General features: G+C 38.6%; 1 protein-coding gene across 1 annotated transcript; it reads left to right on the forward strand.

The window, feature by feature from the left end:
* The first annotated feature begins 11,003 nt into the window (after positions 1 to 11,003).
* LOC107768280 (uncharacterized) lies at positions 11,004 to 13,413 on the forward strand. Its single transcript, XM_075235198.1, has 5 exons — positions 11,004 to 11,195; positions 11,305 to 11,365; positions 11,485 to 11,741; positions 12,856 to 12,986; positions 13,086 to 13,413. Exons 3-5 carry the CDS (start codon positions 11,493 to 11,495, stop codon positions 13,222 to 13,224), a joined length of 519 nt encoding a protein of 172 aa, XP_075091299.1. The 5' UTR covers positions 11,004 to 11,195; positions 11,305 to 11,365; positions 11,485 to 11,492; the 3' UTR covers positions 13,225 to 13,413.
* Positions 13,414 to 26,172: the final 12,759 nt, after the last annotated feature.

Genomic DNA, 26,172 nt, shown 5'->3' on the forward strand with positions numbered 1-26,172 from the left:
ATATTTTTGTAAAAACTGGAAAAAAACTAAAAAGCAAATTTCTAAAGCAGTGTTTTTGTAAAAACTGAAAAAACAAATATTTTATTTTTTTTCCAGTTTTTAGTTAAAAATATTTCAGTTTTTAATTGCTTTAGAAAATTATTTTTCAGTTTTTTTTTCCAGTTTTTACAAAAATATTGTTTTAGAAAATATTTTTCAGTTTTTTTAAAGCAGTTTTTTGTAAAAACTCGAAAAAAAATATTTTTCATTTTTTTTTTCAGTTTTTAGTAAAATTTTTTTTAGTTTTTTCCAGTTTTTACAAAAAAAAATAATTTTCGGGTATGGATAATGAATCTTTTTAATTAATTAGGAGATATTTAGAATTGACCAACAAGACGATGACACGTGTCCCTCCGTTTAAATGAGGGGTATATTTGAAACTCAAAGTATGACTGCAAGAGTATAGATAACCCAATAGTATAACGATGAATATTCTTAGACCATTTTCGAAAGTAGAGGGGTATATTTGGCCCATTGCCGAAAAATTTAATACTCACAATCAAGCATGAAATAATTGTAAGGTTGTTATGAAAATATTATATTGTGAATGTTCATTCATTACTCTACTATAAAGAAGATTATCCATTTAGTATTATGTTGAAATTTATCTACTAGCAGCTGATACAGGCAGGTTGCAAGCAACTCAATGAAATGATTTGCAGCAGCTTCTTATTAAACAGACAGGTTGCAAGCAGCTCATGCAGACAGCTTACAAGTAGCTGATGCAAGCAGGTTGCAACCAACTTAATGAAATGATTTGCATCAGCTTCTTATTAAACATGCAGGTTGCAAGCAACTCATGCAGACAACTTACAAGCAGTTAAAGAAGAGCCTTGCAGTTGCTTCCTGAAAAGCCTCGCAGCTGCTTCCTTTCTTCTATAAATAGAGAAGTTTTCAGTTCATTATAAACATAACTTTGAAAGTTGAATAGAATATCAATCTCCCTCTATACTTGTCTTCAGTTTATTTCTTTTATAGTCTTTATTTTATAGCACGTTATCAGCACGAGACTCTGCCATTTTGAGCACTTACATCGAATTTAATTTCTATTTCACTGTTCATCTCCGATGTAAGGCGACACTCTTATGTCTGTGGTAAGATCTTATTCATTCCGAGCATCATAAGGCAGATTATATCCTTGAGGTGGTGAGTTTTTCTTCTTGGCAGTAGTGATGTGGATATCACTTACATATGGAGTGACCAAATTCGCATAATTTAATTTAAGCCTTCTGCTTATATTTTAATATCTTTATCATCGCTTGCTTGGTTATATGTTACGTATACAATACCTATTTTGGTATTTGTTTTCATCCTTATTATCTTAATAAAGGATTACAAAGTGGATAACATTGTTAGATCCACTTAAACTCCATCAGAGTTTGCAAAAAATATACAACCACCAGAAGTGGTTATATTTCGTATATCTCATTGTAACTAAATTTTGTTAACCACCAGAAGTGTTATATGCCTATGACTACCAGAAGTGATAATTTAGGTTTTCTATGGTTACAATTAAAGATAAGCTAGAGAAACATTCTCTATATTACATGCACGTCTCGATTTGCTCCTGAAGTAGTAAATATTTTAAAAGAGGTTGAAACATCACAATTTGATGTGATTAATGCGCGTTCAGATAATTATGTTCGATTTCCTAAAGGATGAGAATTTTTGATAAATACTAATCTATTTCCTGAAGTGAATGTGATAATATTAATAAAGTCGTAAATATGAACACGTTCTTGTTGTAAATATATTACAATTAACCTCTAAAAGAGTTAATATGATTGAGAGAATATATACTTAATATTTCGTATTTTAAATTTGCTCCTGAAGAAGTAACACAATTAAAATTTCCTCCCGAAGTAGGAAAATATTTTTGAAGCAGTATCTTTATGTGCTTAAACAAAATAATGAGTTATTCAAAGTTATTTTTGAAGCACATTTTCATTCTCTGGAGTGAATGAAGAAATACCACAACTCACCTCCTTAAGAGGTAGAATAATAGAGGATATAAATATTATTTTTGTAGCATAAAGATCATTGCCACATGTACTTGTTGTACATAAAATATCTTGGATAATTTTATTAAGTATCATTCTAAGGCAAAAGTATTTTTATAGAATGCTTTCTACTACAACCACATTAATATATTATGGTTAGTTATTGAGTTCCCCGAAGGAAATAATAACTCGTGTATCTTTCCTTAAAAGATGCAATGACTATGTGGTTGCCGTATTGATACAAAATATTCAGATGTTAATGATATTTCTCCCTGAAGGAGATATTTGTCACAAAATTAGGGGTAAAAATATTAAAATTCTTAATTTTCGTCATTTATAAATTTAGAATTAACTTTATATTGTTCATTTGATTATGATTTTCTCTCATGACACCAGAAGTGTCTGAGCAATATTTGGTAGTACAACAAAAGCTCCTGAAGAGCTAACTGTTTGTCTAGAAGACACGTGACACAAGTAGTGTCTGAATAATATTTGATTGTGGAGAATAAATGGAAGGCTCCCGAAGATCTTATGTGTCATTATTGTGGTCAAAACATATGTTATGATAAACCGAAGTTTACTAATACATATGACTATCATACTGAGACTACAAATGATTGAAAGATTGAAAATCTTCATGTTTCCACAATTATATGACGTAAATATGTATGTGAAAAGATACCTGCCTTATTCTTCAAATTTGTACTACATCATGTATCACAATATACCAAAAGTTTATTAATGCAAAAGCAGTCACAGTAAATCAGAAATTTACTGATACAAAAGTAGCCACAGTGAATCAGAAGTTTACTGATGCAAAAGTGTATGCCATAGTAAACCAGAAGTTTACTTAGAAATAGCACATGCCATGATAAATTTGAAGTTTTCATTTGCCATTTTTAAATGAGCTATTTGAGAATTCAGATAAGCATATACTGAAGAACTAGAAGATTCTTCAAGAATTCTCTTGTGTTGCTTGTTCTCATAATAACTTGATTATACCAGCTAAAGTTGGGACTAAAATCCCCGAATTCTGGAATATATAAAAGGTGAATATGGGCTCATTCACCTATCATGTGAACCACTTATAGATGCATATATAAGATGGTTACATGTATGTTTATTGTCAACCTGCAATTTGGCATTTGAAATTGTCTTTCTCAATTAAGAGCATAATATTCAGATTATGAAATCAAGATAGTTCATCTTGATGATGCTAGTTTATATCCAAGCTAGTTTAGTATTGAACACCTCCTATTAATGGCTAAACTATTGCTTATGAGAACAAAGCCTTATGTGTTGGTCTAAGATTTTCTAAATTGCATACAACAACACTTGTATGCATCAGACCAACAAAATATGATAAGTCCTCCCCTCACAATTGGTTTAGGATAAAAAACCAAATATTTTTACTATCTAATAACTTTTGATGTATGGTATATGATTAATTTCTCTACCACAATGCACAAAGATATGTTTTCCAAAGAAGATTGGGGATATGAGTTAGTTTTTCTAACATTTGGGGGATGGAATAAAACAACTGAAAAATATGCTATATTAATTGAATTATCATTAATATGATCCTCGCTTAGAAGTTAATTCAAGTCAAATGTCAGAAGCATTTGTTGATCCAAATTTAAATATCATATTTCAGCTGCAAATGCTCCTATTAAAATTAAAGTCTCTGAAGGATAGAGTTTACTGTACGCATGAAGCGTGATAGACCAATCGGTTCCAAAGATAACAATCCTTGAAAAGAATAGGAGCAAATGATCAAAATGATCATAATAAGGAGGAAATAAGCTCTGGAAGAGCCCACGACATAACATTTCATGAAACTCCAGAAGAAGTTCAGGTACCAGAAAATAAAGAAAGTGATGAGATCTCAACAAGTTATGTCGCTTGCAAACTGATACAAAATGATCGTCGACGATATATTTGATATAATATAGTGCACAATATTGTAAACGATTGTGAGAATCAGACCTGTAGTCCAGACACCTGAAGATGTCATGCCATTTAAATGTAAGTCATAAACTATATGACTCATTTGATTAATTCTATATGAAGATCCCTGAAGGATTTAAAATGCCTGAAGCAAATTCAAAATCTCGAAAAATATATTCAATCAGATTACAAAGATCTTTGTACGGCTTAAAGCAATCTGGACGCATGTGGTATAATCGCCTTAGTGAATATTTATTGCAAGAAGGTTACATAAATTATGTTATTTGTCCATGTATTTTTATAAAGAAAATGGCATCATAATTTGTTATACTTGTTGTTTATGTTGATGACATAAATCTTGTTGGAACTCCAGAAGAGCTCCAAAAGGCAATTGAATATCTTAAGAAAGAATTTGAGATGAAAGATCTTGGAAAGACAAAACTTTGTCTTGGTCTGCAAATTCAATATTTAGCAGACGAAATCTTTATACATCAATCTGCATATACATAAAGGGTCTTAAAACGCTTTTACATGGACAAAGCGCACCCATTGAGTACACCAATGATTGTTCGATCACTTGAAGTGAATAATGACCTGTTCCGACCTCCAGAAGAGGATGAGGAACTCCTTGGTCATGAAACACTCTATCTCAGTGTAATTGGTACACTTATGTATCTTGCTAATGCTACAAGGCCTGACATAACATTTTCTGTTAATTTACTAGCAAGATATAGCTCTTCTCCTACACGGAGACATTGGAATGAGATTAAGCATATATTGTGATATTTAAAGGGAACTCTTGATATGGGTTTGTTTTATGCTAACAAAGGTAGTGCAGATCTTGTTGGTTATGCAGATGCAGGTTATTTATCTGATCCCTATAAAGCTCGATCTCAAATCGGGTACGTGTTTACATGTGGAGGTACTATCATATGGCGCTCCACAAAACAATCTATTGTTGCTACTTATTCAAATCATACCGAGATAATAGATATTCATGAAGCAAGTAGGGAATGCGTATGATTGATATCAGTGATTCATTTCATTCGAGAAAAATATGGTTTGGAATGTGATAAAAGATCCACAATTTTATACGAAGACAATGCTGCATGCATAGCCCAATAAAAGGGAGGATTTATAAAAGGAGATAGAACGAAGCACATCTCACCAAAATTATCTACACACATGATCTTCAGAAAAATGGTGACATTGATGTGCAACAAATCCGTTCAAGTGACAATCCGGCAGATTTGTTCACTAAGTCTTTGCCAACTTCAACTTTTGAGAAGATGGTATACAAGATTGGAATGTGGAGACTCAAATATTTGAAACAAGATTTTTATCAGGGGGAGTGAAATACGCACTGTACTCTTTTTTCCTTACTAAAGTTTTTTCCCATGGGGTTTTTCTTGTAGGGTTTTTAATGAGGCAGCTAGAAATGCGTATTACTAAATATGTGTACTCTTTTTTCTTCACTAGATTTTTTTTCACTGGATTTTTTCTAGTAAGGTTTTAACGAGGCACGTTATCTTTTAATGAATATATAAGGGGGAGTGTTATGAAAATATTATATTGTAGATGTCTATTTATTACTCTGTTGTAGATAATCTTCATGAAGAAGATAATCCATTTAGTATTCTATTGAAATTTATCTACAAGTAGTTGATGCAGGCAGATTGCAAGCAACTCAATGAAATGATTTGCAGCAGCTTCTTATTAAACATGCAGGTTGCAAACAGCTCATGCAGACAACTTACAAGCAGCTGATGCAAGCAGGTTGCAAGCAACTCAATGAATTGATTTGCAGTAGCTTCTTATTAAACAGACAGGTTGCAAGCAGCTCATGCAGACAACTTACAAGCAGCTAAAGAAAAGCCTTGCAGCTGCTTCCTGAAAAGCCTCGCAGCTGCTTCCTTTCTTTTATAAATAGAGGAGTTTTCAGTTCATTATGAACATAACTTTGAAAGTTGTTTGTCTTCAATTTATTTCTTTTATAGTCTTTATTTTATAACAAAGTTCAAATACTATACCAGGGTTAATATCTTTATCCATGTAACCGAACCACCCCTAACTTCCAAAAACACACAAAGGAGTCGTTTGGTAGGGTGTATAAGAATAATGCAGAATACAATGTATTAGTAATGCAGGGATTAGTAATACATGGGTTAGTAATGCAAGCATTAGTTATGCAGATATTATTTCTTATAAACTGTTTAGTGCGGAGTATTAAAAATTATAATGCATTGCATAATTTTTAAGAAAAATAGTTGTTTATAAAAATGTGCTCCACATTCTTTAGCTTTAAGGGACTTTAAGGATAATTTTGTCTTTAACCATACTAATGCATTGCATTAATAGCCTTGGTATTACTAATATAATAGTTTTTTATATATTACTTATACATAGACTAATACCAAGTATAATATATATATTAAAAAAATATATCAAATAAGATATTAGTAATGCAAATGCTTCCATTACTTTTTGCAATAAGTCCGACCAAACGATCCCAAAATGTAAAAGGAAAGGAAAACTCTATCTTGCCGCCTAGCTTCTAGATTATCAGACTTTTCAACGCTTCGTCAAATCAATGGAAACGCGGTTTTGAAACTCTGCAAACCCAAATCATCTTCCCCAAAATAAAACCCCTCTTTCCTCCACTGAACCCTCTCAGCGATCAACAATGGCATCGATCTACAGTTGTAAAGAATGCGGTACAAACTTCAGCCTCCACACCACCTACCTTTACCCACCCGATTTTTACTTCGAAGCAGGCAATAAAGGTACTCTATCTTTCTCCGCCGTTGATTCCACCAAATTCAAGTTCGAAAAAGAAGATAAAATCAGGCCTTTTTTTGAGACCATCAATTACTGGGGTATCCAAAGGAAAAGGACCAAGATGGCGTGCAATAACTGTGGGAAGGTTGTGGGATATGTGTATGATGATGGGCCGCCCATGACTGATAGTCCGGGTCAGTTTCACTTTGGACCTAGTCAGGTTATTCCTAGAGCCCCCAGATATAGGATTAAAAACAAGGCTTTGAACATTACTTCTGAGACTTGACTTGTTCTTCAGTTTTTTAGATGCAGGGATTTGTATACGAATTTCGAGAGATGTATGATGTTTGTGTATATGAGATTTTTCATTACATATTTCCTTTTTGTGATTTGTTCTCTTTCGTGTAAATATTCATACTGGTTGAATAAAAAAAATTCGTTTTTTAGCCTTTCTCTCCAACTATTTTAGCAGTTGAATTTAAATTCTGTTTCAAAGAGAAATAAACGGATGAAATTAAGCTGGAATCAGAATTTGAATGGCTATTACATATCTGAGAATTAGTGAACTTGGAATGCTTTGAACTGTTTCCTGTTTTGTTGTATAAGATGTCTGAAGAGCAATAGCATGTTAGTTTGCCAATAAGTAATTTGATGATTTAGATGCATGGAATTTCTTACCCTACAGACAATTGTACGTTTATTACTGAGAAAGCTAGCAATGAATAGTTTGTCGACCCATTTTGAGGTTATTTGCAATGATTTTGCATATTTGATGATTGTACAATTTTCCGCATTGGCTTGTTATTGTAGTCAAAAGGAGCCAGTGTTAAATCCATGCATAAGTTTTGCTCTGTAGTTTTTCCTCTTTCTTCCCTGCATTCAATAATTTGGTCCTTGTCCTTCCTCATTAGCAGTTTCATGGTGAGACACCTTCCCTGCAAGATCTCTTGGCACCATTCTGATGATTGTCCTCACAAATACCAAATACAGTTATTTGTCTGATTACTGGTAGCTGGCATTCAGGGTCATTATAGTATAGCAAACTTGGATGTTTGTCCAAGATCGCCTTGTTGAGATCAGGCATATGTGTGCACAAATATTCAGAATCTTTGGTGAACTAATATTCAGAATGTTTGGTGATGCATTTTCTGATTATCCACTTCAATGGCTACCTATAGAAACTTGTCGAACCTCTGTGGCTCCTCTTCTAGCTATATAAAAGGATAACTATTGTGGTCATGTAGTAAGCAAAAAAGAAGAGCGATCTTGCTCCAAAATTTCATCTATTATGACAGAATGAAACAGCTGCAGACTTTTTCACTTAACATGCTTTTTCAGCATTATCTAGTTTAGGTGACTGTAGAGTACCTTCTCCGTGGGAGCTATGGCTGTTATAGAAAGATAAACAAATTACTGTTCTGAGAAGTCCTGACCATTGGCCTTGCCAAATTTTCTGACAACTTATTCGAGTTTCTTCTTAGAGATGCAATTTTACACCATTTTGTGGAGGTAGCACTCAGCCCTTGAGGTACTGGGTGTGTGGTTCCTCCCCTTAATAGACATTATTAACTAACTACATAAGTGCAGGCTAGTGGATTAGAAGTCTGGCGTCAATGCTATTCTATTGACGTTTTGCCAGAATCTTATTTAAAGACTCCTTCAAGGGCCATCTAGTTCAAAATTTTCGGTAGCTTCTGCAATATGACTCGCTGGTTAATCCTTGTTATCTACCCAGTCTTTTGAACATCAAAGTATCAAACCTGTAAATCCTCCAGCATCTGGCCCAACATATTATGCAAGACAACACCTTTTTTCTAGTATACACCAGTCAATTGTCCTTCTAATTTTTTTGTTTCTGCATATGGTGGACCATCCAAGAAATTCTGGTGCTCCACTTGCTTTATGTACCCTTCTCTTGATTAGATCCCTTATCAGTCATGTTCATGGATGAATATCCATTTTTGTTCTCTCTTTATTGAGAAATGTTGTACAATAAGATAGGAAAAGATACCCCCACCCCTTGTACTTTTATGAGGCTGGAAAAGAGATTCTCAGCCTACTATTTGCGACAACTTAGCTTCACTATGAGTATGATCCAACTTTTGTTCCTATCTCATCCTCGCTTTCCTAATCTCAGTACTATTTCTGTTGGAACTGTTAAGGTGAATGAGGAATTTATACTATTACAGAGGAGATTAGACAGAAAGATAATTAGAACACAGTTTCTTTTTCTTGACTTCAGAATCCACATAAGAAGGTGGTCAGGCTCTCTCTCCTTCCGGTTCATTGAGAACAAGTAATTACAAAAGAAGGAGATTAACATTCACCTATACTTTCTTAAAACAAGCTAAGAGTGGACAAGCTCTCTCCTTTACATTGAGGACATAGTTATCTTGTCATCATCTTTACTGGCAACTTGTATGCAATATATCTCTTTGTGAACAGGGGAATTTGTTACTCCTATCCTTTTGTGGTATCACTAGTTGTAATTGGTTATCAAGAGCAGCAAGTACATGAAATAGACGTGTTCTTGATTTTCGCCCTGGTACTTCAAATTAACTTGATTCCAGTTGTCTGCATTAAGGAGGAGGATTACAAACAATTTAAGGTGTCCTTGATGGAAGATGACGATTAACGAGAATGACATGGTGACTAAGACCAGCACCAAAGTTGTTGAGAACAAGAAGGAAACTAGAGTTGGTATAAAGGACTGGAAGTGGTAAGTCCTAGTAATGCAAAAAATACATTTGACATGTTAGAGTAAAAGTGCAAGCATAAACCTCCTGTAGTGAAGTCCATGGAACACAGGCATCTGAATGCCAAGGCTTCTGGTACATTCCCCAATTTTATTGCTATAGGTCTCCTCTGCAACCAGTTACATGCACCCTTGGCTTTCTCTAGCCAAATTTAGCCGCTCATAGTGTCATATTTCGTTCATTTGCTATTTTGCTTCTAAATGTTTTCTTGTGGAGTGTGATCCTCAAAGGAAGTGTCTAATGATTGAAATGGCTGTTTCAAGTTTATGAACTAATCTGTGCTTTTATGAAAACTGTGCAACTAATAATGGTTATGTTGCCGGATATATATTTGATCTATTTCAGCTTTCAGCTCATCATTGTTCTCCACAGTACTTGTAGTTGAATCTGCGGACCATATTAATCCGACGATACTCTTCCTTAGCCTGCATTATTAAACCATCATGAGTAGACGGCATATGATTATTTTACTTCGTATGTCAGACGTTTTGATAGCAACATTTTACCCAATTCTAAAACGGAGATATTGTAGATACGTGACATTTACTCACATCTAAAAGGCCATCAGTCAACTGTTATTCGGGTGTGGAGCCGATATCATTGAATAGCAATCAGTTGTGACTTATAATTTCCAATCTGAATTGGCTGAATACTATGGTAGTTGAAGGTAAAATTCTACAAACAATATAATTATATCATGTATTGAGAAAAGAAAATTGGGTTAATCACTTTTATGCATACATGATTGGTGCATATGGTTTGACCCATCAAGAACCAGCCAATAGGTACCAATTAAACTTAAAGTACAATAATTTAAACCTGGACTATACCTAATCATAAGTGGTTGGTATCCAATTAATCACCTCATAAATCAGAATGTTTGGGGATGCATTTCTCTAATTTTCACTTCAATCACCGCCCTAATCTTGTCCAAGGTCGTTCTTAATAATTCTGGTAAAAATGTGCTGACTGAGAAAACTGGAGTTACTGTGACAGGATAAATTCGATGCTGAAGTTGTTCTTCTATTCTACTACTTTTCTGAAGGAGTAGGGTTGGAGAGCAGGTCAGAAGGCAAGCACCATTAAAGTTTCTTGATATGACCTACAGGGTTATGGTGAGTACTCTTTTTTCATTAACCAGATGTCTCGGATTCGAGCTCTGGATATGGAGTCGCCTTTGTTAGAGAGTGCTTTACCCCAATGCGGGACTTTCCGATGCAAATTCAGATTTAGTCGAGCTCCAATGTGAATACTGGACACCGGGTAAAACAAAAAAAAAGTTTCTTGATCCGAGGTATTGTGCATATTGTCCATTGCAACGGTCAAAAATTCTACTTCTGATGGAAACAATAATGTTGCTTTTTAGAAGAAATTTGCAGCATGACACACAAAAAGACAAAACAATGGTGGGTAACTGATAACGTCATACCAAATTGCTGAGAAAAGATAAGGATAATGAAAAGCCGTTTTATTAGTTAATTAAGCAAGTGGTTCAGAAGTCTTCGATCAGGGTCATATTCTAATAAAATTTATTTATTGTAAATATATATCCGCAAGTTTGCTAGAATCAAGCTTAAAGACTCCTTCAAAGTTCGAATGCATCTATTTCAAGTATCAGCAATATAGCTCTCTGGCTAATCCATGTTATTTGCCGACTCTATTGTACATCAAACCTGTAAGTCCTTCTACATCTGGTCCCAAACAAGTCTATTCTTGAACCTTACTGAAATATTTGTGATTCTAACTACTAGTCAAATTGCCCTACTAATTTTGTTGCCGACTAGTCTAAACTCAGTCCCCACAGAAGAAAAACAAGTTCTGCTGGAACTTACAGTCATATTGAAGGTTTGAAAGTTTGGTTTGAACAATATATAGCTATCTCCAGTTTTTCAGCTTCAGCATATATTTTTCATAATCTTGAAAGCTCAAACTTCTAAATCCGGCAAGAATCTATTGGATAATAGTTGCTGAAATGAAGCAAAGGGAAGGTAAAAGTGTAGCTGATGGAAAAGAGATCAAGAAGACGGTTCCACCACCACCGCCACCACTACCAGCATGGAGGTTCATTTGTAGCAGGAAACAGCTATTTAAGCCGATGGCAGCACCAAGCCTGACCAAACAGGAGATTGCTAAGTATTGGAAGCAGAAGCGCAAAACTGAAGAAGATCATTTCCTTTATGCTATTAAGGCTGCAGCCCGTATCAGGGCGCGCAATCTCTCGGTAAAGTTTTAGAGAAGGGATTAAAAGCACAAAATAATTGGTAAAGTTTGATAGATGAATCATTGATCAAGCATACACCTTGTGAATTAGTATAGGGAAACAGTCCGTCTTTACAACTTTATCCTTTCATTCATTTGTTTAATTCCTATCATCTTAAAATTGCATCCTTTCTCATCTGTCAAGGAATTCTCATCCTGATCCATGTCCTGCAACTTGCCACAACTTTTTTGATATAGGCATTTACAAGAGTCTTATAAAGTAGGAGATATGTCAAATCACACAATATATGACTTCTCAATTTTTCCATACTCAAACTAGATAAGTAGTTAGTAAGAAATATTGAGTGCTCCACTTTCTTTGCGTGTTTTCCTATATATCAATAAGATTCCTTAGAAGTCATATCCATCCGAAGGTACAATAATAATAGTTAATTGAAGGACGATGTCCACAAGCAAAGGCTATTACGTTGCATTATTATATACACTATACTTGGATTCTTCTTATGGGCCCAGTAGGCCACTACAACAATGAATGATTAAAAAAGTATTGGATGAATATTCATTGTTATTTTCTGTCTAATATAGATAGGAATATAAAATAAGTTAAGAAAATATACCACTCCCCACCTCTTGAATCTTTAAAGAAATGCGTAAGCTGCACTTTGGGACATACTCCGTATATGGCTAATGACTATGACTGAAATTTACTCGTCCCAATCTGTGCACTATTTCTATGGGAACTGTCAAGAGGAATTTGGAACTTATACTACTCCATTAAAGAGTAGATTTTGACAGAAGGTCAATTTACAACACTATATCTTGCCTGTCATCTGCAACTGTGTACAAACAGAGCCTATCTCGTCATCAGGGGAAATACTTGTCTTTCTGTGGGATACCTTGTGATATTTGATTATCAAAAGAAATAGAGATGCTTGAGAACTAGCCTTGCATCAGGATAGACTGCGTACATCACACCCCTTAGGGTACGATATTTTCTCATACCCTGCGTGAGTGCGGTATACTTCGTGCACCGAGCTGCCGGGCATCCTAATTAGTATTTGATTTAGATTCCAATATTCTTAATTAACTTGCTTCCATATTTCTGTGGTATTAAGGAGGAGGACTACAAAGAGTTTGTGGATTCGTTAAAGCAGGATGATGATGACAAGGAGAATGAAATGGCAACTGAGTACATATCCAAAATTGATGACAACATGAAGGAGAAGAGAGTTGGTATAAAAGACTGGTAAGTGGTAGAGACTTTCTGCTATGATATCGTTTTCTTTCATTAGTTTTAAAAGCAAAAGCCTTTTCAAGTATATACTTATATTTTTGAGATTTGCAGGTGGACAAAGAGCAAATATGCATATCTAAACCAACCTGCTTTGAAGTCCATGGAACGCCAGGGCTCCACTTATATTCCGCAACTATATTGCTACAAGGTTCCTCCTCCACCAGTTACAAGCACTTTCGGCATATTCTAAGGCAATTCAATCCTACGTACAGTCATGCGTCATATACCATATATTTATATTGTGCTTAAGTGTATCATTGTTTGCTTTGTGTGATCCTCAAAGGAAGTGTCATATATGATTGAAATTGCTGTATTGGGTTTGTGAACTATTATGTGAACCAGTGTCAATAAATAATGCTTATTATGTTGGACGCTCTAACTATTTTAGCTTTCAATTCGTCAAGTATTTGCCATTTTTTTTACCGGATGCTGGGGCGAAGCTATGTTGGCCCAAGGTGGTCCACTGAACACCCTGCGTCGAAAAATAATACTACGTATAAGCTGAAATATTACTTGTTATTTGTTTACCCAAAAAATGGATAGAGTTAAATTTGTACGTAGTTCTAAGGGTATGTGTATAACTTGACACAAATCGTAAGGATGAATAGAAATATCGAGTGTTGACTGTATGGAATGAAAAATAAGCAAAGTTGAAAAGAAGATGACTTATGGATTGAGTAACATGAATCAATCTATGAAGCTAAAAAATAATAACTCTTCAATATAGGAGTGTATGATATTTCAGTTACAATGTATGCCAAACTTGATCCCTTACAGAAATAATAACCACCACCTTTATAGTGGAGGAATCCTACTTTAGATATAATTAAAAATACATAGTGGGAGGCCCGTGATAAATCAGCTTTTCCATAATTCCTGCCAGGATTCTCTCCTCTAGTGCGGTTGCAACGGCTCTTGTCTATGAGCTCGGTATTGACTCGAGCTCTCGATCTTGATTCGAGCTCGATTCTGACTCGGAGCCTTGTATTGATTCGGGGTCAGTGTTGGTTGGTCTCTTCCTCATAAGCTCGATAACTTCACTTCGCATCATAGTTCGATTTGGATTCAAGCTCGACATTGATCGGTCCCCAGGGCTCGAAGCTTGATGACCTGACTTTGGATCTCAACCTGATATTATGAAGACGCTCTTCGATCCAATGTATTACCATTTCGATCAGTTCGTACGAAGGACTAACCGGTTTTGACCGTATACAGATAGTCCCCTCATTTCTCGGGAAGGATGTGGCGAGAAACGATATGATTTCCCAACGGCTCGATCAGATATAAGCCGGCGTTTACATCGGGCTCGATCATGACGTACGTGATAGCTGTCCCATCGGTTTAGCTTCCCAAGGCATTTAATGCGTGTCAGACGATGGTCAGCCACTGTTGATACTGAACTGACATTGCTTAATCTATAAATAGCCCCTTTCTTTACCATTTACCACTTTTGCGTCTCCAATCTCCAAATTTTATAAAAGTTCTTTCTTGCATCTTCTGTGTTTATCTGTAAATCTGTGATTTTTTCACTGCAAAATCTCTCTTCAAAAAACACCAAATCTTTGTTACCTCCTTCTATTTCCGATCTTTAAATCCAAAAATGGCGAAAACATCAAAAATCATTCCTCAGAAAGAAAAAGCTTATTCTTCACAACCTGCCGCCGACACAACACCGGTGGAGCCATGGCCCGAGGAGTGCGTTCTTGGGGCGTGTGTTCTTACCTTCGATTTTAAGGTCGATAAAGGCTCGTCGGTTCCCGGCCAATGTGAGCCAGTATCGAGGTATATGTGTTCGATAACCGAGGGGCACCTCGAACAGCTAAAGAAAGATGGCAATTGGGAGAACAAAGAAATAGTAATCACGTCTTCTGAAGAAGCTATCACCACTTACGTGAAAGGGGTTTTAAGTGTGTATACTTACCCTTTCACGTTAGGCCCCCTCGACCCTGTTATTATTGATTTCTACCGTCAATACCAAATAACCCTAGGCCAGATCCATCCTTCTTTTTGGCGGATCATTATTTTGATCCGTTACTTCGTGAATAAAATGGAGGGGATGCCTTTCACCCCCGACCATCTCATTCGATTGTACTGCCCTCGCCTCTTTCGAGGCGGGTTAATAAAACTTCAGCAACGAGCTACCAAGGTTCTGTTCTCGAGCATAGACGAGGACATGGATCGAGGCTGGATGGGCAGGTTCGTTCGAGTGAAGACTTCGGACCTGATTTCGACTGAAAAGATGCCATTTTCTGAGGAGTGGAACATGAAGCGTAAGTGTAATTCTGCTGTTATCTCCTACTATTTTGCCCCCTTTATTTTCTTTTCTCACCGATATCCCCTTTTTGTGATGTAGCGGTTCCTTGGATGCCCGGTGTAGTTCCCGACCTCAAGAACTGGGTACGGGATCTAGCTTCGACCTCCATATATGCTGAGCGCTCATGGCGCGATTTGTCAAAGGGCCGATGGGAGGCCAAGAATCATGGTAAGCCTCTTTCTCGTATCTTTGGTAATTCGAACGAGATGTTTTCCATATACTTAAATCAATTTTCCTATATGTAGGTATGGGCAAAGATGCGGTTCTGAGGTCCCCACCCGGCGAGGAAGTGGTTTCAATCTCTGTTCCAAAACCGGTGAAGAATAATAAGAGAAAAAAGGCCTATGATTTCGAAGATCCAAAATCGAAGACGAGGATGGCTCGTAAGCCGAGGAAGAATACCATCCCTTTAACCATGGAATCAGTTCTGCGTCTAAGGTATGAAGATGAGGAAGAAGAAGAAAACGATGGGTCCGTACTGGTGGCCCGAATGAAGAAAACCATCGATGCACCAAAGGCAGCTGCGTCGATGGTGATTTATAAAGATCCGCCTCAGACTGAGGAGATATCGAAGGAAGGTTCGAGCAGAGTCCCCGAACCGTTAGAGATCGAGGATGCTCCCCACCGAAGTCAACAAACGGTGGGTATATCAGGAGAGGCCGATCCTGAAGCTCTCTGAACTGAGGAGAATGCCCCAAGCGAGTTGCTTGGGGAAATAGTAATCGGAGACTCGCCCAATCTCCCTGCCTTTTCCGAAGGGGCGATTTGGGAAGCCCAAGCTTTGGGGGCCCTCGAGATAAACCGATCTCATGAAGGGGAGGACCCCTTATGTGATTTGTTTACTGGTGTCGAGGATGTTGCTGGCCTAAGTGATGTGTCGGGCCTTTTATGTGAAGTGCAACAAGCTCTAAATCGGGTAAGCTCTAACTCCCTTCGTTGATACCACTTTCATGTTTGCTATTCTTTTCTAACTTCTTTTCTTCTTTCTTTGTAGGCCGCAACAGTTTATCGAGAAGCATGTTCTCGGTCTCGAGCCGAGCTGCGTCGATACGAGGCCGACCTTCAACGGGTCATGGAGGAGAGGAACGCCCTTAAACTCTTCTTAGGGCAAATGGGAGAGGAAATCAAAGACTTCTGAGCTGAGTTGGCCAAGGCTCACCAAGATCAGACTGATCTGTCTGAGAAGGTATTGATACTATTAAAAGCCTATGGGCTCGATATCGGAATGATGGCTAATTTTTTGATCTCACAACTGCAACAGAAACTTGAGATGATCGGGAAACTCCGTGAGGAGGTCGATGTGATAAAGGCAGAGTCCTTGAAGTGAAAAGAAAGTATGGACCGCCTCGCTGTAGAGAAAGAGGCTGCTCGAGCCCAATTATCATCAACGAAAACCAACTTCAAAGCATGAAGGAGAAAAGCTCGGTTCAAGCAAGAAAAATAGAGGAGCTCGAGGCTCGGTTGGCCTCCAAACTTGCCAAGGCCAAATCTGACGCCGAAAAGGCAAAGGCCGATACGGATGCATTCGTGGCAGTCTATCGGGCCGATGCTGAAGCTGCTCAGGTACAAGTAAGAGAGGCAGCCGAGAGCGCCAACACTCGATCACATTGGGTTGCTGAACTTGCTAAGTGCCGATCTCGGAGGGAGACCCTCGAGGAGATCCATGCTCGAGGTTTCGATCTCACCGAAGAGAAAAAAAGAGAGCTTGAAGCCGATCCTGAAGCCTTGGCTTCCGGTGATGATGATGGTGATGATGGGAGCAAGAGTGGGCCCGAGAATGGGGAAGAGCCCGATGGAGAAGATACTGCCCCCATAGATAACCAAGAAACTTAGCCCTTAGTTTTCATTTTGTTTTTTTGTGTAGGGGCCTGTTCGGACATTGTAAATATTCTTATATATATATAAAGATCTTTTCTTTTCCCGACTCTCTTCTATTTTATTCTCTGCCTCGTGAAGATTTTGTTTCATTCATGCCTTATGAAGATTTTCATAAGGCTTTAGGCAATTTGATCGTATTTGGACCTTGTAGCCTTTATAACTGAGTGAGTGCTTGCTCGAACTCGAAATAAGGTAGCCCGTAGGCTTAGTAGTCGAGTGAATGATTGCTCGAACTTGAAGTAATATAGCCCATAGGTTATTAGTCGAGTGAGTGATTCGAACTTGAAGTAATGTAGCTCGTAGGCTTAATGATCGAGTGAGTGATTCGAACTCGAAGTAATGTAGCCCGTAGGCTTAATGATCGAGTGAGTGATTCGAACTTGATGTAATGTAGCCCGTAGGCTTTAATGGTCGAGCGAGTAGTTGCTCAAACTCGAAATAAGAGTAGCCCGTAGGCTTAGTAGTCGAGTGAGTGCTTTCTCAAACTCTAAGTGATGTAGCCCGTAGGCTTTATGTTCAAGTGAGTGATTCGAACTCGAAGTAATGTAGCCAGTAGGCTTAATGATCGAGTGAGTGATTCGAACTCGAAGTAATGTAGCCTGTAGGCTTAATGATCGAGTGAGTGATTCGAACTCGAAGTAATGTAGCCCGTAGGCTTAATGATCGAGTGAGTGATTCGAACTCGAAGTAATGTAGCTCGTAGGCTTTAATGGTCGAGCGAGTAGTTGCTCGAACTCGAAATAAGAGTAGCCCGTAGGCTTAGTAGTCGAGTGAGTGCTTGCTCGAACTCGAAGTGATGTAGCCCGTAGGATTTATGTTCAAGTGAGTGATTCGAACTCGAAGTAATGTAGCCCGTTGGTTTAATGATTGAGTGAGTGATTCAAACTCGAAGTAATGTAGCCCGTAGGCTTAATGGTCGAGTGAGTAGTTTCTTGAACTCGAAATAATGTAGCCCATAGGCTTAATGGTCGAGTGAGTAGTTGCTTGAACTCGAAATAAGAGTAGCCCGTAGGCTTAGTAGTCGAGTGACTGCTTGCTCGAACTCGAAGTGAGAGTAGCCCGTAGGCTTAATGGTAGACTGGCAGTCCCCGATTTGTGGGGTAATCATCGGCCCTTGAGCCTGTTTGCGTAATAGATCATGAAATAGAGGATGGGTCGTGAGACATGAGATATGAGCAGAGAAGTTTCTTTTCATGTCGTTATACATGTGTTTATATTTTGTACCAGGGATCGAGCAATCTACACGAGCATGATTCGTTTTAACCATTTGGCTCTTACAATTTTTCCTACCGGAACCCTGTTGTTATGAAGTAACTTTCTTGCATTGAACTTGATATATTTGAGGATAATGCCCCACCAGTATTCGAGGTTGATTGTAAAGAGGTCTTGGATACTGTTAAATTGTTCTAAGTTAGCACGATCAATGGTTACCTTATTAAAAACCTTGCTGAAAAACCCATTTAGGATAAAACCGGTCTAAGGGAAAAAGAGTGCAACGCGTGCTTTCAGACCTAAGGCTTCGTGTTGAACGATCCATCCTTGTTCTTGATTGAACTCCTGCAAGGGTTAGTTTCGAAATATAAACGAACATGGGAGGGTCGTACCTTAGCAGTAATATCGTTTTAGGTGTGACACATTCCAATTGCTTGGTAGTTGTTTACCGTTTATAATACGGAGTTTGTAGGATCCTTTACCGATGTTTTCGAGTACTTGATACGGTCCTTCCCAGTTCGGACCCGGTTTTTCGTCGTTTGATTTCAGGTGCTGAGGGTGACTTTCCTTAGCACTAAGTCCCCGATTTTAAAATGGCGAAGATTGGTTCTTCGATTATAGTATCTTTCGATCCGCTGCTTTTGGGCGGCCAATTGGACGAGAGCGACTTCTCGTTTTTCATCCAATAATTCGAGGCTAGTATTCATAGCCTCGTGATTTGACTCTTCTGTTGTATATCGATACATGTCACTTGGTTCCCCGACTTCGACTGGAATCAAGGCTTCAGAGCCATATACTAAGGAGAACGGGATTGCCCCCGTACTGGATTTTGATGTTGTTCGATATGCCCAAAGAACTTCGGGTAAGATTTCTCTCCATTTTCCCTTAGCGTCATTCAACCTTTTCTTTAGGTTTTGAATGATAGTCTTGTTCGTCGATTCGGCCTGTCCATTCCCACTAGGGTGATACAGTGTCGATAATATCCTTTTTATTTTGTGGTCTTCGAAGAATTTTGCCACTTTGCTGCCGATAAATTGTTTCCCGCTGTCACACACTATTTCAGCGGGTATCCCAAATCGACATACGATATGATCCCAGATGAAGTCTATAACCTCTTTCTCTCTTACTTTCTCGAATGCGTGTGCTTAAACCCATTTAGAGAAATAGTCAGTCATAAATAAAATAAACTTAGCTTTACCTGGGGCCGATGGCAGAAGGCCGACGATATCCATTCCCCATTTCATGAATGGCCATGGGGATAGGACTGAGTGAAGCTGCTCTCCGGGCTAATGGATCATCGATGCAAACCTTTGACATTTGTCACATTTTTGAACAAACGCCTTTGAATCTTTATCCATATCGATCCAATAATATCCTGCTCTGATTATTTTTTGGACTAATGAATCGGCACCAGAATGATTTCCACAAGTACCCTCGTGAATCTCACGTAGGATGTAGTCAGTGTCTCCTGGACCTAAACATACCGCCAATGGTCCATCGAATGTCCTTCGGTATAATGTTCCATCTGCAGTCAATGTGAATCGAGTAGCTTTGGTTCGCATGGCCCTCGAATTTTTAGGATCCGATGGGAGTTTTCCGTTCTCCAAGTATTTAATATACTTATTCCTCCACTCCTAGGTTAAGCTTGTAGAATTTATCTCAGCATGACCTTCTTCGATCACGGACCTCGAGAGTTGAACGACAGTCCCCGAGCTGATCTCTTCTTCCTCGACTGATGTTCCCAAATTTGCAAGTGCATCGGCCTCACTGTTTTGTTCTCGAGGTATATGCAATAAAGTCCATTCTTTGAAACGGTGCAAAGTTACCTGTAGTTTGTCCACATACCTTTGCATTCTATCCTCTCGAATTTCGAAGGTTTTGTTTACTTGATTGACCACCAGTAAAGAGTCACAATTGGCTTCAATGACTACTGTTCCCAAGCTTTTAGCTAATTCGAGACCTGCAATCATGGCCTCATACTCGGCCTCGTTGTTAGTCAACCTAGTAGTTTTGATAGATTGCCTAATAGTGCTACCCGTAGGCGGCTTTAAAACGATGCCTAGCCCGAACCCTTTTAGGTTTGAAGCCCCGTATGTGAAAAGGGTCCATACCCTCGATGATGTACCCGATTTCAACAAGAGTTCTTTTTCAACTTCGGGTACGAGGGTTGGCGTGAAATCGGCCACGAAGTCCGCTAAAATTTGAGACTTGATGGCCATCCGGGGTTGATATTCGATATCGTACCCACTGAGTTCGACGGCCTATTTGGTCAATCGACCTGATAGTTCGGGCTTGTGTATAATATTACGAAGTGGTAAGTGGTTAATACGCATATGAGGTGACATTGAAAGTATGGTCTTAACTTTCTAGAGGCGCTTATCAGCGCTAATGCCAATTTCTCTAAGTGTGGATATCTAGTTTCTGATTCCCCTAAGGTTCGACTTACATAATAAATGGGAAATTGCGTACCTTGCTCTTCTCGAACTAGGACACTACTTACCGCGATTTCCGATACTGCCAAGTACAAGCAAAGTTTCTCGTCTGCCTTTGGAGTGTGCAACAGTGGTGGGATCGATAGGTATTGTTTCAATTCCTCTAATGCATGTTGGCATTCTGGGGTCCAGGAGAAATCTTTCTTCTTTTTGAGCAGAGTGAAAAATCTATGACTTCGATCCGACGACCTTGAAATGAATCGGCCTAAGGTAGCAATCCATCCCGTTAGACTCTGCACGGCTTTTACACTGTCCACGACGGTGATGTCTTCGATGGCCTTGATTTTATCGGGGTTGATCTCGATACCACGAAGCCAAGAAACTTGCCCGAATCGACCCCGAAAGCACATTTCTCGGGGTTGAGCTTCATGTTGTATTTCTTTAAAATCTCGAATGTTTCCTGCAAATGAGCCAAATGGTCCTCTGCGCGCAGGGACTTAACTAGCATGTCATCAATATAAACTTCCATTGATTTACCTATTTGTTTCTCGAACATTTTATTTACTAGGCGTTGGTAAGTAGTTCCTGCATTTTTTAGCCCGAAGGGCATTACATTATAACAATAGGTTCAATACTTGGTGATAAACGAAGTCTTTTCTCGGTCCTCCGGGTTCATTTGGATTTGATTGTACCCGAAATAGGCATCGAGAAAAGTAAGGATCTCGTGGCCGGCCATGGCATCGATCATGCGATCGATGTTAGGCAACGAAAAAGAATTTTTGGGGCACGCCTTGTTTAGATCCTTATAATCTACACACATTCTAAGTTTGTTCCCTTTTTTAGAGACTACAACTATATTGGCTAACCATTCGAGGTATTTCACCTCCCGAATGGACCCTATTTTAAGAAGTTTAGTTACCTCGTCCTTTATGAATGCGTGCTTTACCTCAGACCGGGGTCTTCTCTTTTGCTTCACCGATTTGAACCTAGGGTCCAGGCTTAGCCGATGCGTCGTTATATCCGGTGAAATCCTTGTTATATCTAAATGGGACCAAGCAAAATAATCTATGTTATCGATAAGAAATTGAATAAGCCTTTTCCTGAGTTCGGGGGTTAATCCCGTTCCCAGGTATAACTTTCGTTCGGGAAAATGCTCGATTAGTATGACTTGCTCCAGTTCTTCAATCGTTGATCGGGTAGCATCGGAATCATCGGGGAACACGAAGGATCGAGGGATCCTTTGATCATCATCTTCGTCAATCTTCTGATTTTCTAGTTGGGTTGAGGCTGATGTCTGTGATTGCTATTTGGCATCTTGTTCCCCTTTTGAGTCCAACCCCTTTATTGACGAAGGTGAGGATATCAGAATTGCTTCTTCGACGACAAATATTTCTCTCACGGCCAGTTGTTCTCAGTACATTATTTTGACTCCCTCCGATGTTGGGAATTTAAGAACCTGGTGGAGGGTCGAAGGCACATCTCTCATATTGTGGATCCATGGCCTTCCAAAAAGGGCGTTGTATCTCATAACACCTTCTATTATGTGAAACTTCATTTCCTGGATAGTCCCGGCCACTTTTATCGGCAGAATTATCTCGCCTTTGGTAGTTTCACATGCCATATTGAATCCGTTTAGAACCAGGGTTGCGGGTATGACCTGGTCCTATAGACCGAGCTGTTCTACAACCTTCGATCTAATAATGTTGGCCGAGCTACCTGGATCAATTAACACACGCTTAACTTTAGTTTTATTCATAAGTACGGATATTACCAGTGCATCGTTATGAGGTTGCATGACTCCTTCTGCATCTTCATCATTAAAAGACAAAGTTCCTATGGGTGCGTAATCCTAAGTTCGAGGTCGCTTTTCTCTCATAACCGAGGTCTTAGTGCATTTAAGTACCGGCCCCTAAGGGGTATCGAAGCCACCGATGATCATGTGGATGATGTGCTGTGGTTCTTCCTGTTCGTTTTGTTTACCGAAATCCCTATTTTTGAAATGGTTTTTGGCCCTGTCGCTTAAAAATTCTCGAAGGTGCCTTTTACTGAATAATCGGGCTATCTCCTCTCTTAGTTGCCTGCAATCTTCCGTTCTGTGTCCATGGGTGCCATGATATTCACACATTTTATTGGGGTTCCTCTGGACAGGATCGGTCTGTATGGGTCGAGGCCATTTAGTGTCTTTGATGCGTTCGATAGCCGACACGATGGCGGATGCGTCGATGCTGAAGTTATACTCCGACAACCGTGGTGCTTCCTTAGGTCCGGTATGCATATAGAACCCATTTCTGTTCATCAGTCCCTGAGACCCTTGGCTTCGATCATTTCTCTTTTTGCCTCGTACGGGGTTGCATGAAAGTTCGCTACCCCGACGTTCTCCGTTGTACGGCCGGTATCGATCCTTGCTTGACCTTGGTTCTCGATCGGTATCCCTTTTAAAATCGGATCCAGAACCCAACTGGTCGTCTTCGACCCTTATTTTAGATTGATACCGATTGTGCACATCGGCCCAAGTAATAGCTAGGTATTCGATTAAGTTATGCTTCAGCCGCCGTGAAGCCATCGAGCTTCGTTCGTTCAGACCTTTAGTGAAAGCTTGAACAACCCAATCGTCTGTGACTGGTGGTAGATCCATTCGCTCCATTTGGAAACGAGATACAAATTCTCTTAGAATCTCGTTATCCTTTTGTCTTACCTTGAATAGGTCCGACTTCCGGGTCTCGACTTTTATGGCCCCGACATGTGCTTTTACGAAATAATCTGCAAGCATAGCAAAAGAATCGATAGAGTTAGATGGTAAATTATGATACCATATCATTGGCCCCTTCGACAGGGTTTCACCGAATTTTTTCCATAATACAGATTCGATCTCATCATCCTCTAGATCGTTCCCTTTAATGGCACATGTGTAAGAGGTGACATGTTCGTTGAGGTTGGTCGTCCCATTATACTTAGGAATTTCGGGCATGCGAAATTTCTTTGAGATTGGTTTAGGGGCCACGCTCGGGGGGAAAGGCTTCTTTACGAAGTTTTTGGAATCTAAGCCTTTCAATATCGGGGGTGCCCCCGGGATTTGATCGACCCTGGAGTTGTACGTTTCCACTTTTTTGTTATTTTCTTCGATCCTTTTTTTCTCTTGATTCTATTCATTTTTCTCAGTTCTTCGAACATCTTAATAATTTCGGGATTAGTCCCCGATTCTTGCTCATTTGACCTCACTATAGCTGGTTCCGTTCTGTGGGTGACCTCCCGGGGCAGATTGGGCTTCAGCCTGCTCGGTATCTGGGTTTGACTCTGCAACTGAGCTATTACTACCTGTTGAGCTTGCAACATTTCGAAAATCATACACAAGCTAACTCCGTTTTCTTCAACGTTATGGGTATCTCGAGCTGCAGATCGAGTACCACTATGAATGCTATTTTCAGGTTTAGAACGTTGGTCTGCCTCGATGGCCACATGTGAGTTAACGTCCAATGGTAATTCAATCGAGCTCCAACGGTGTTGACGAGTGGTGTTTCGCCACCAGGCGCCAAGTTATTGTTCTCATCTTGAAGGCCAGCTTCGTTGTCGATAGGCAAGGCCATTAATCGGGAGTTTGCTGTTGCTAGTCTGAAATCAGAGATGCTTCAAAATAAGCGTGAAACAGTGAGTATTTCAGAGATTTGTGTCAAACAACCACTGTTATCCTTAGTCCCACGGTGGGCGCCAAACTGTTTACTCGAAAAATGGATAGAGTTAAATTTGTACGTAGTTCTAAGGGTATGTGGTATAACTTGACATAAATCGTACAGATTAATAGAAATATCGAGTGTTGATTGTAGAGAATGAAAAATAAGCAAAGTTGAAAAGAAGATAACTTATGGATTGAGCAAGATGAATCAATCTATGAAGCTAAAAAAGGATAACTCTTCAATATAGGAGTGTATGATATCTCAGTTACAATGTATGCCAAACTTGATCCCTTACAGAAATAATAATCATTCCCTTTATAGTGGAGGGATCCTATTTTAGATATAATTAAAAATACATAGTGGGAGGCCCATGATAAATCAACTTTTCCATAATTCCTGCCAGGATTCTCTCCTATAGTATGGTTGCAACGGTTCTTGTCTATGAGCTCGGTATTGACTCGAGCTTGATATCGACTCGAGCTCTCGATCTTGACTCGAGCTCGATAATGATATCGAGCTCGACATTGATCGGTCCTCAGGGCTTGAAACTTGATGACCTGACTTCGGACCTCAACCTGATATTATGAAGACGCTCTTCGATCCAATGTATTACCATTTCGATCAGTTCGTACGAAGGACTATCCGGTTTTGACTGTATACATTATTGATTAAAAAATAGAATACCCTTGCATAAACCACTGGCAAAGGGTGTTCAAAATTTGAACACTCTTATTGAATTTTCTGGCTTCGCCACTGACCGGATGATACTGTCTATCTACTCTGGACATGAAACATATAGTTCAAAATTTCTTTACACTATAATACGGATGTATTTTAGTGCACATACAGTAACTTAGTGTCTTCTATTAGCTTGATTATTATATGAGAGAGCCCGTCATACATTAGCCCGTTACTCAATTAAATCCAGCTTTGGATGAGCTGCGAACATTTTGTGCGTCATACTTTTCAAACTAGTTAGGCTGCGAATGGTAGTTGAGCATGGAATTTCTACAAATAATTACATCAGATATTGAGAAAAGAAAATTGGGTTTACTTTTAATCGTTACTGTACTTAGTTTGGATGCAGTTGTTAGCTAATAATTCCAACTTGAATCCTACTAATATCAGCCTCCTAATTTCGACGTAATAACTTTGACTTTAAATAAGTAAGAAATAGTCATTAAAAGCACTATTCCGTGAAAGAGACGTTTAATTTTATTAAACATACAAAGCACGATTTGTCCATTATGTTCATCCAAGTCTTTGATTCTCTCTCAGTTCTTTAATGCAACTTACCGATTTTATCATTTATTCTACACAAATTACGTTTATCTTCTTATTGAACTTGGTGGGCGAATTAATGATAAGAGAACTATATGAAGTAAAATCTCAAGTATGGAAGACTAATAATCTGTTTGACTGTGCTTCTTTTTTGCCAGAAGTGCTTTTTTTTGGACGAAAAGTATTTTTTTAAAAGTTCAAAAATATTTGATCAGACTATAATGTATAATCGGGAGATCATTTAATTTCGGGTGAAAATCATTTACATCCCCCAAGTTTGTTTTAAAAATCAAATTCATCCTCCAACTTTGAACCATTATAATTCTACTCCTCGTATCAAAGGTGACTTC

Source organism: Nicotiana tabacum, chromosome 17, assembly GCF_000715075.1.
Source record: "Nicotiana tabacum cultivar K326 chromosome 17, ASM71507v2, whole genome shotgun sequence".
Classification (NCBI taxonomy): Eukaryota; Viridiplantae; Streptophyta; class Magnoliopsida; order Solanales; family Solanaceae; genus Nicotiana; species Nicotiana tabacum.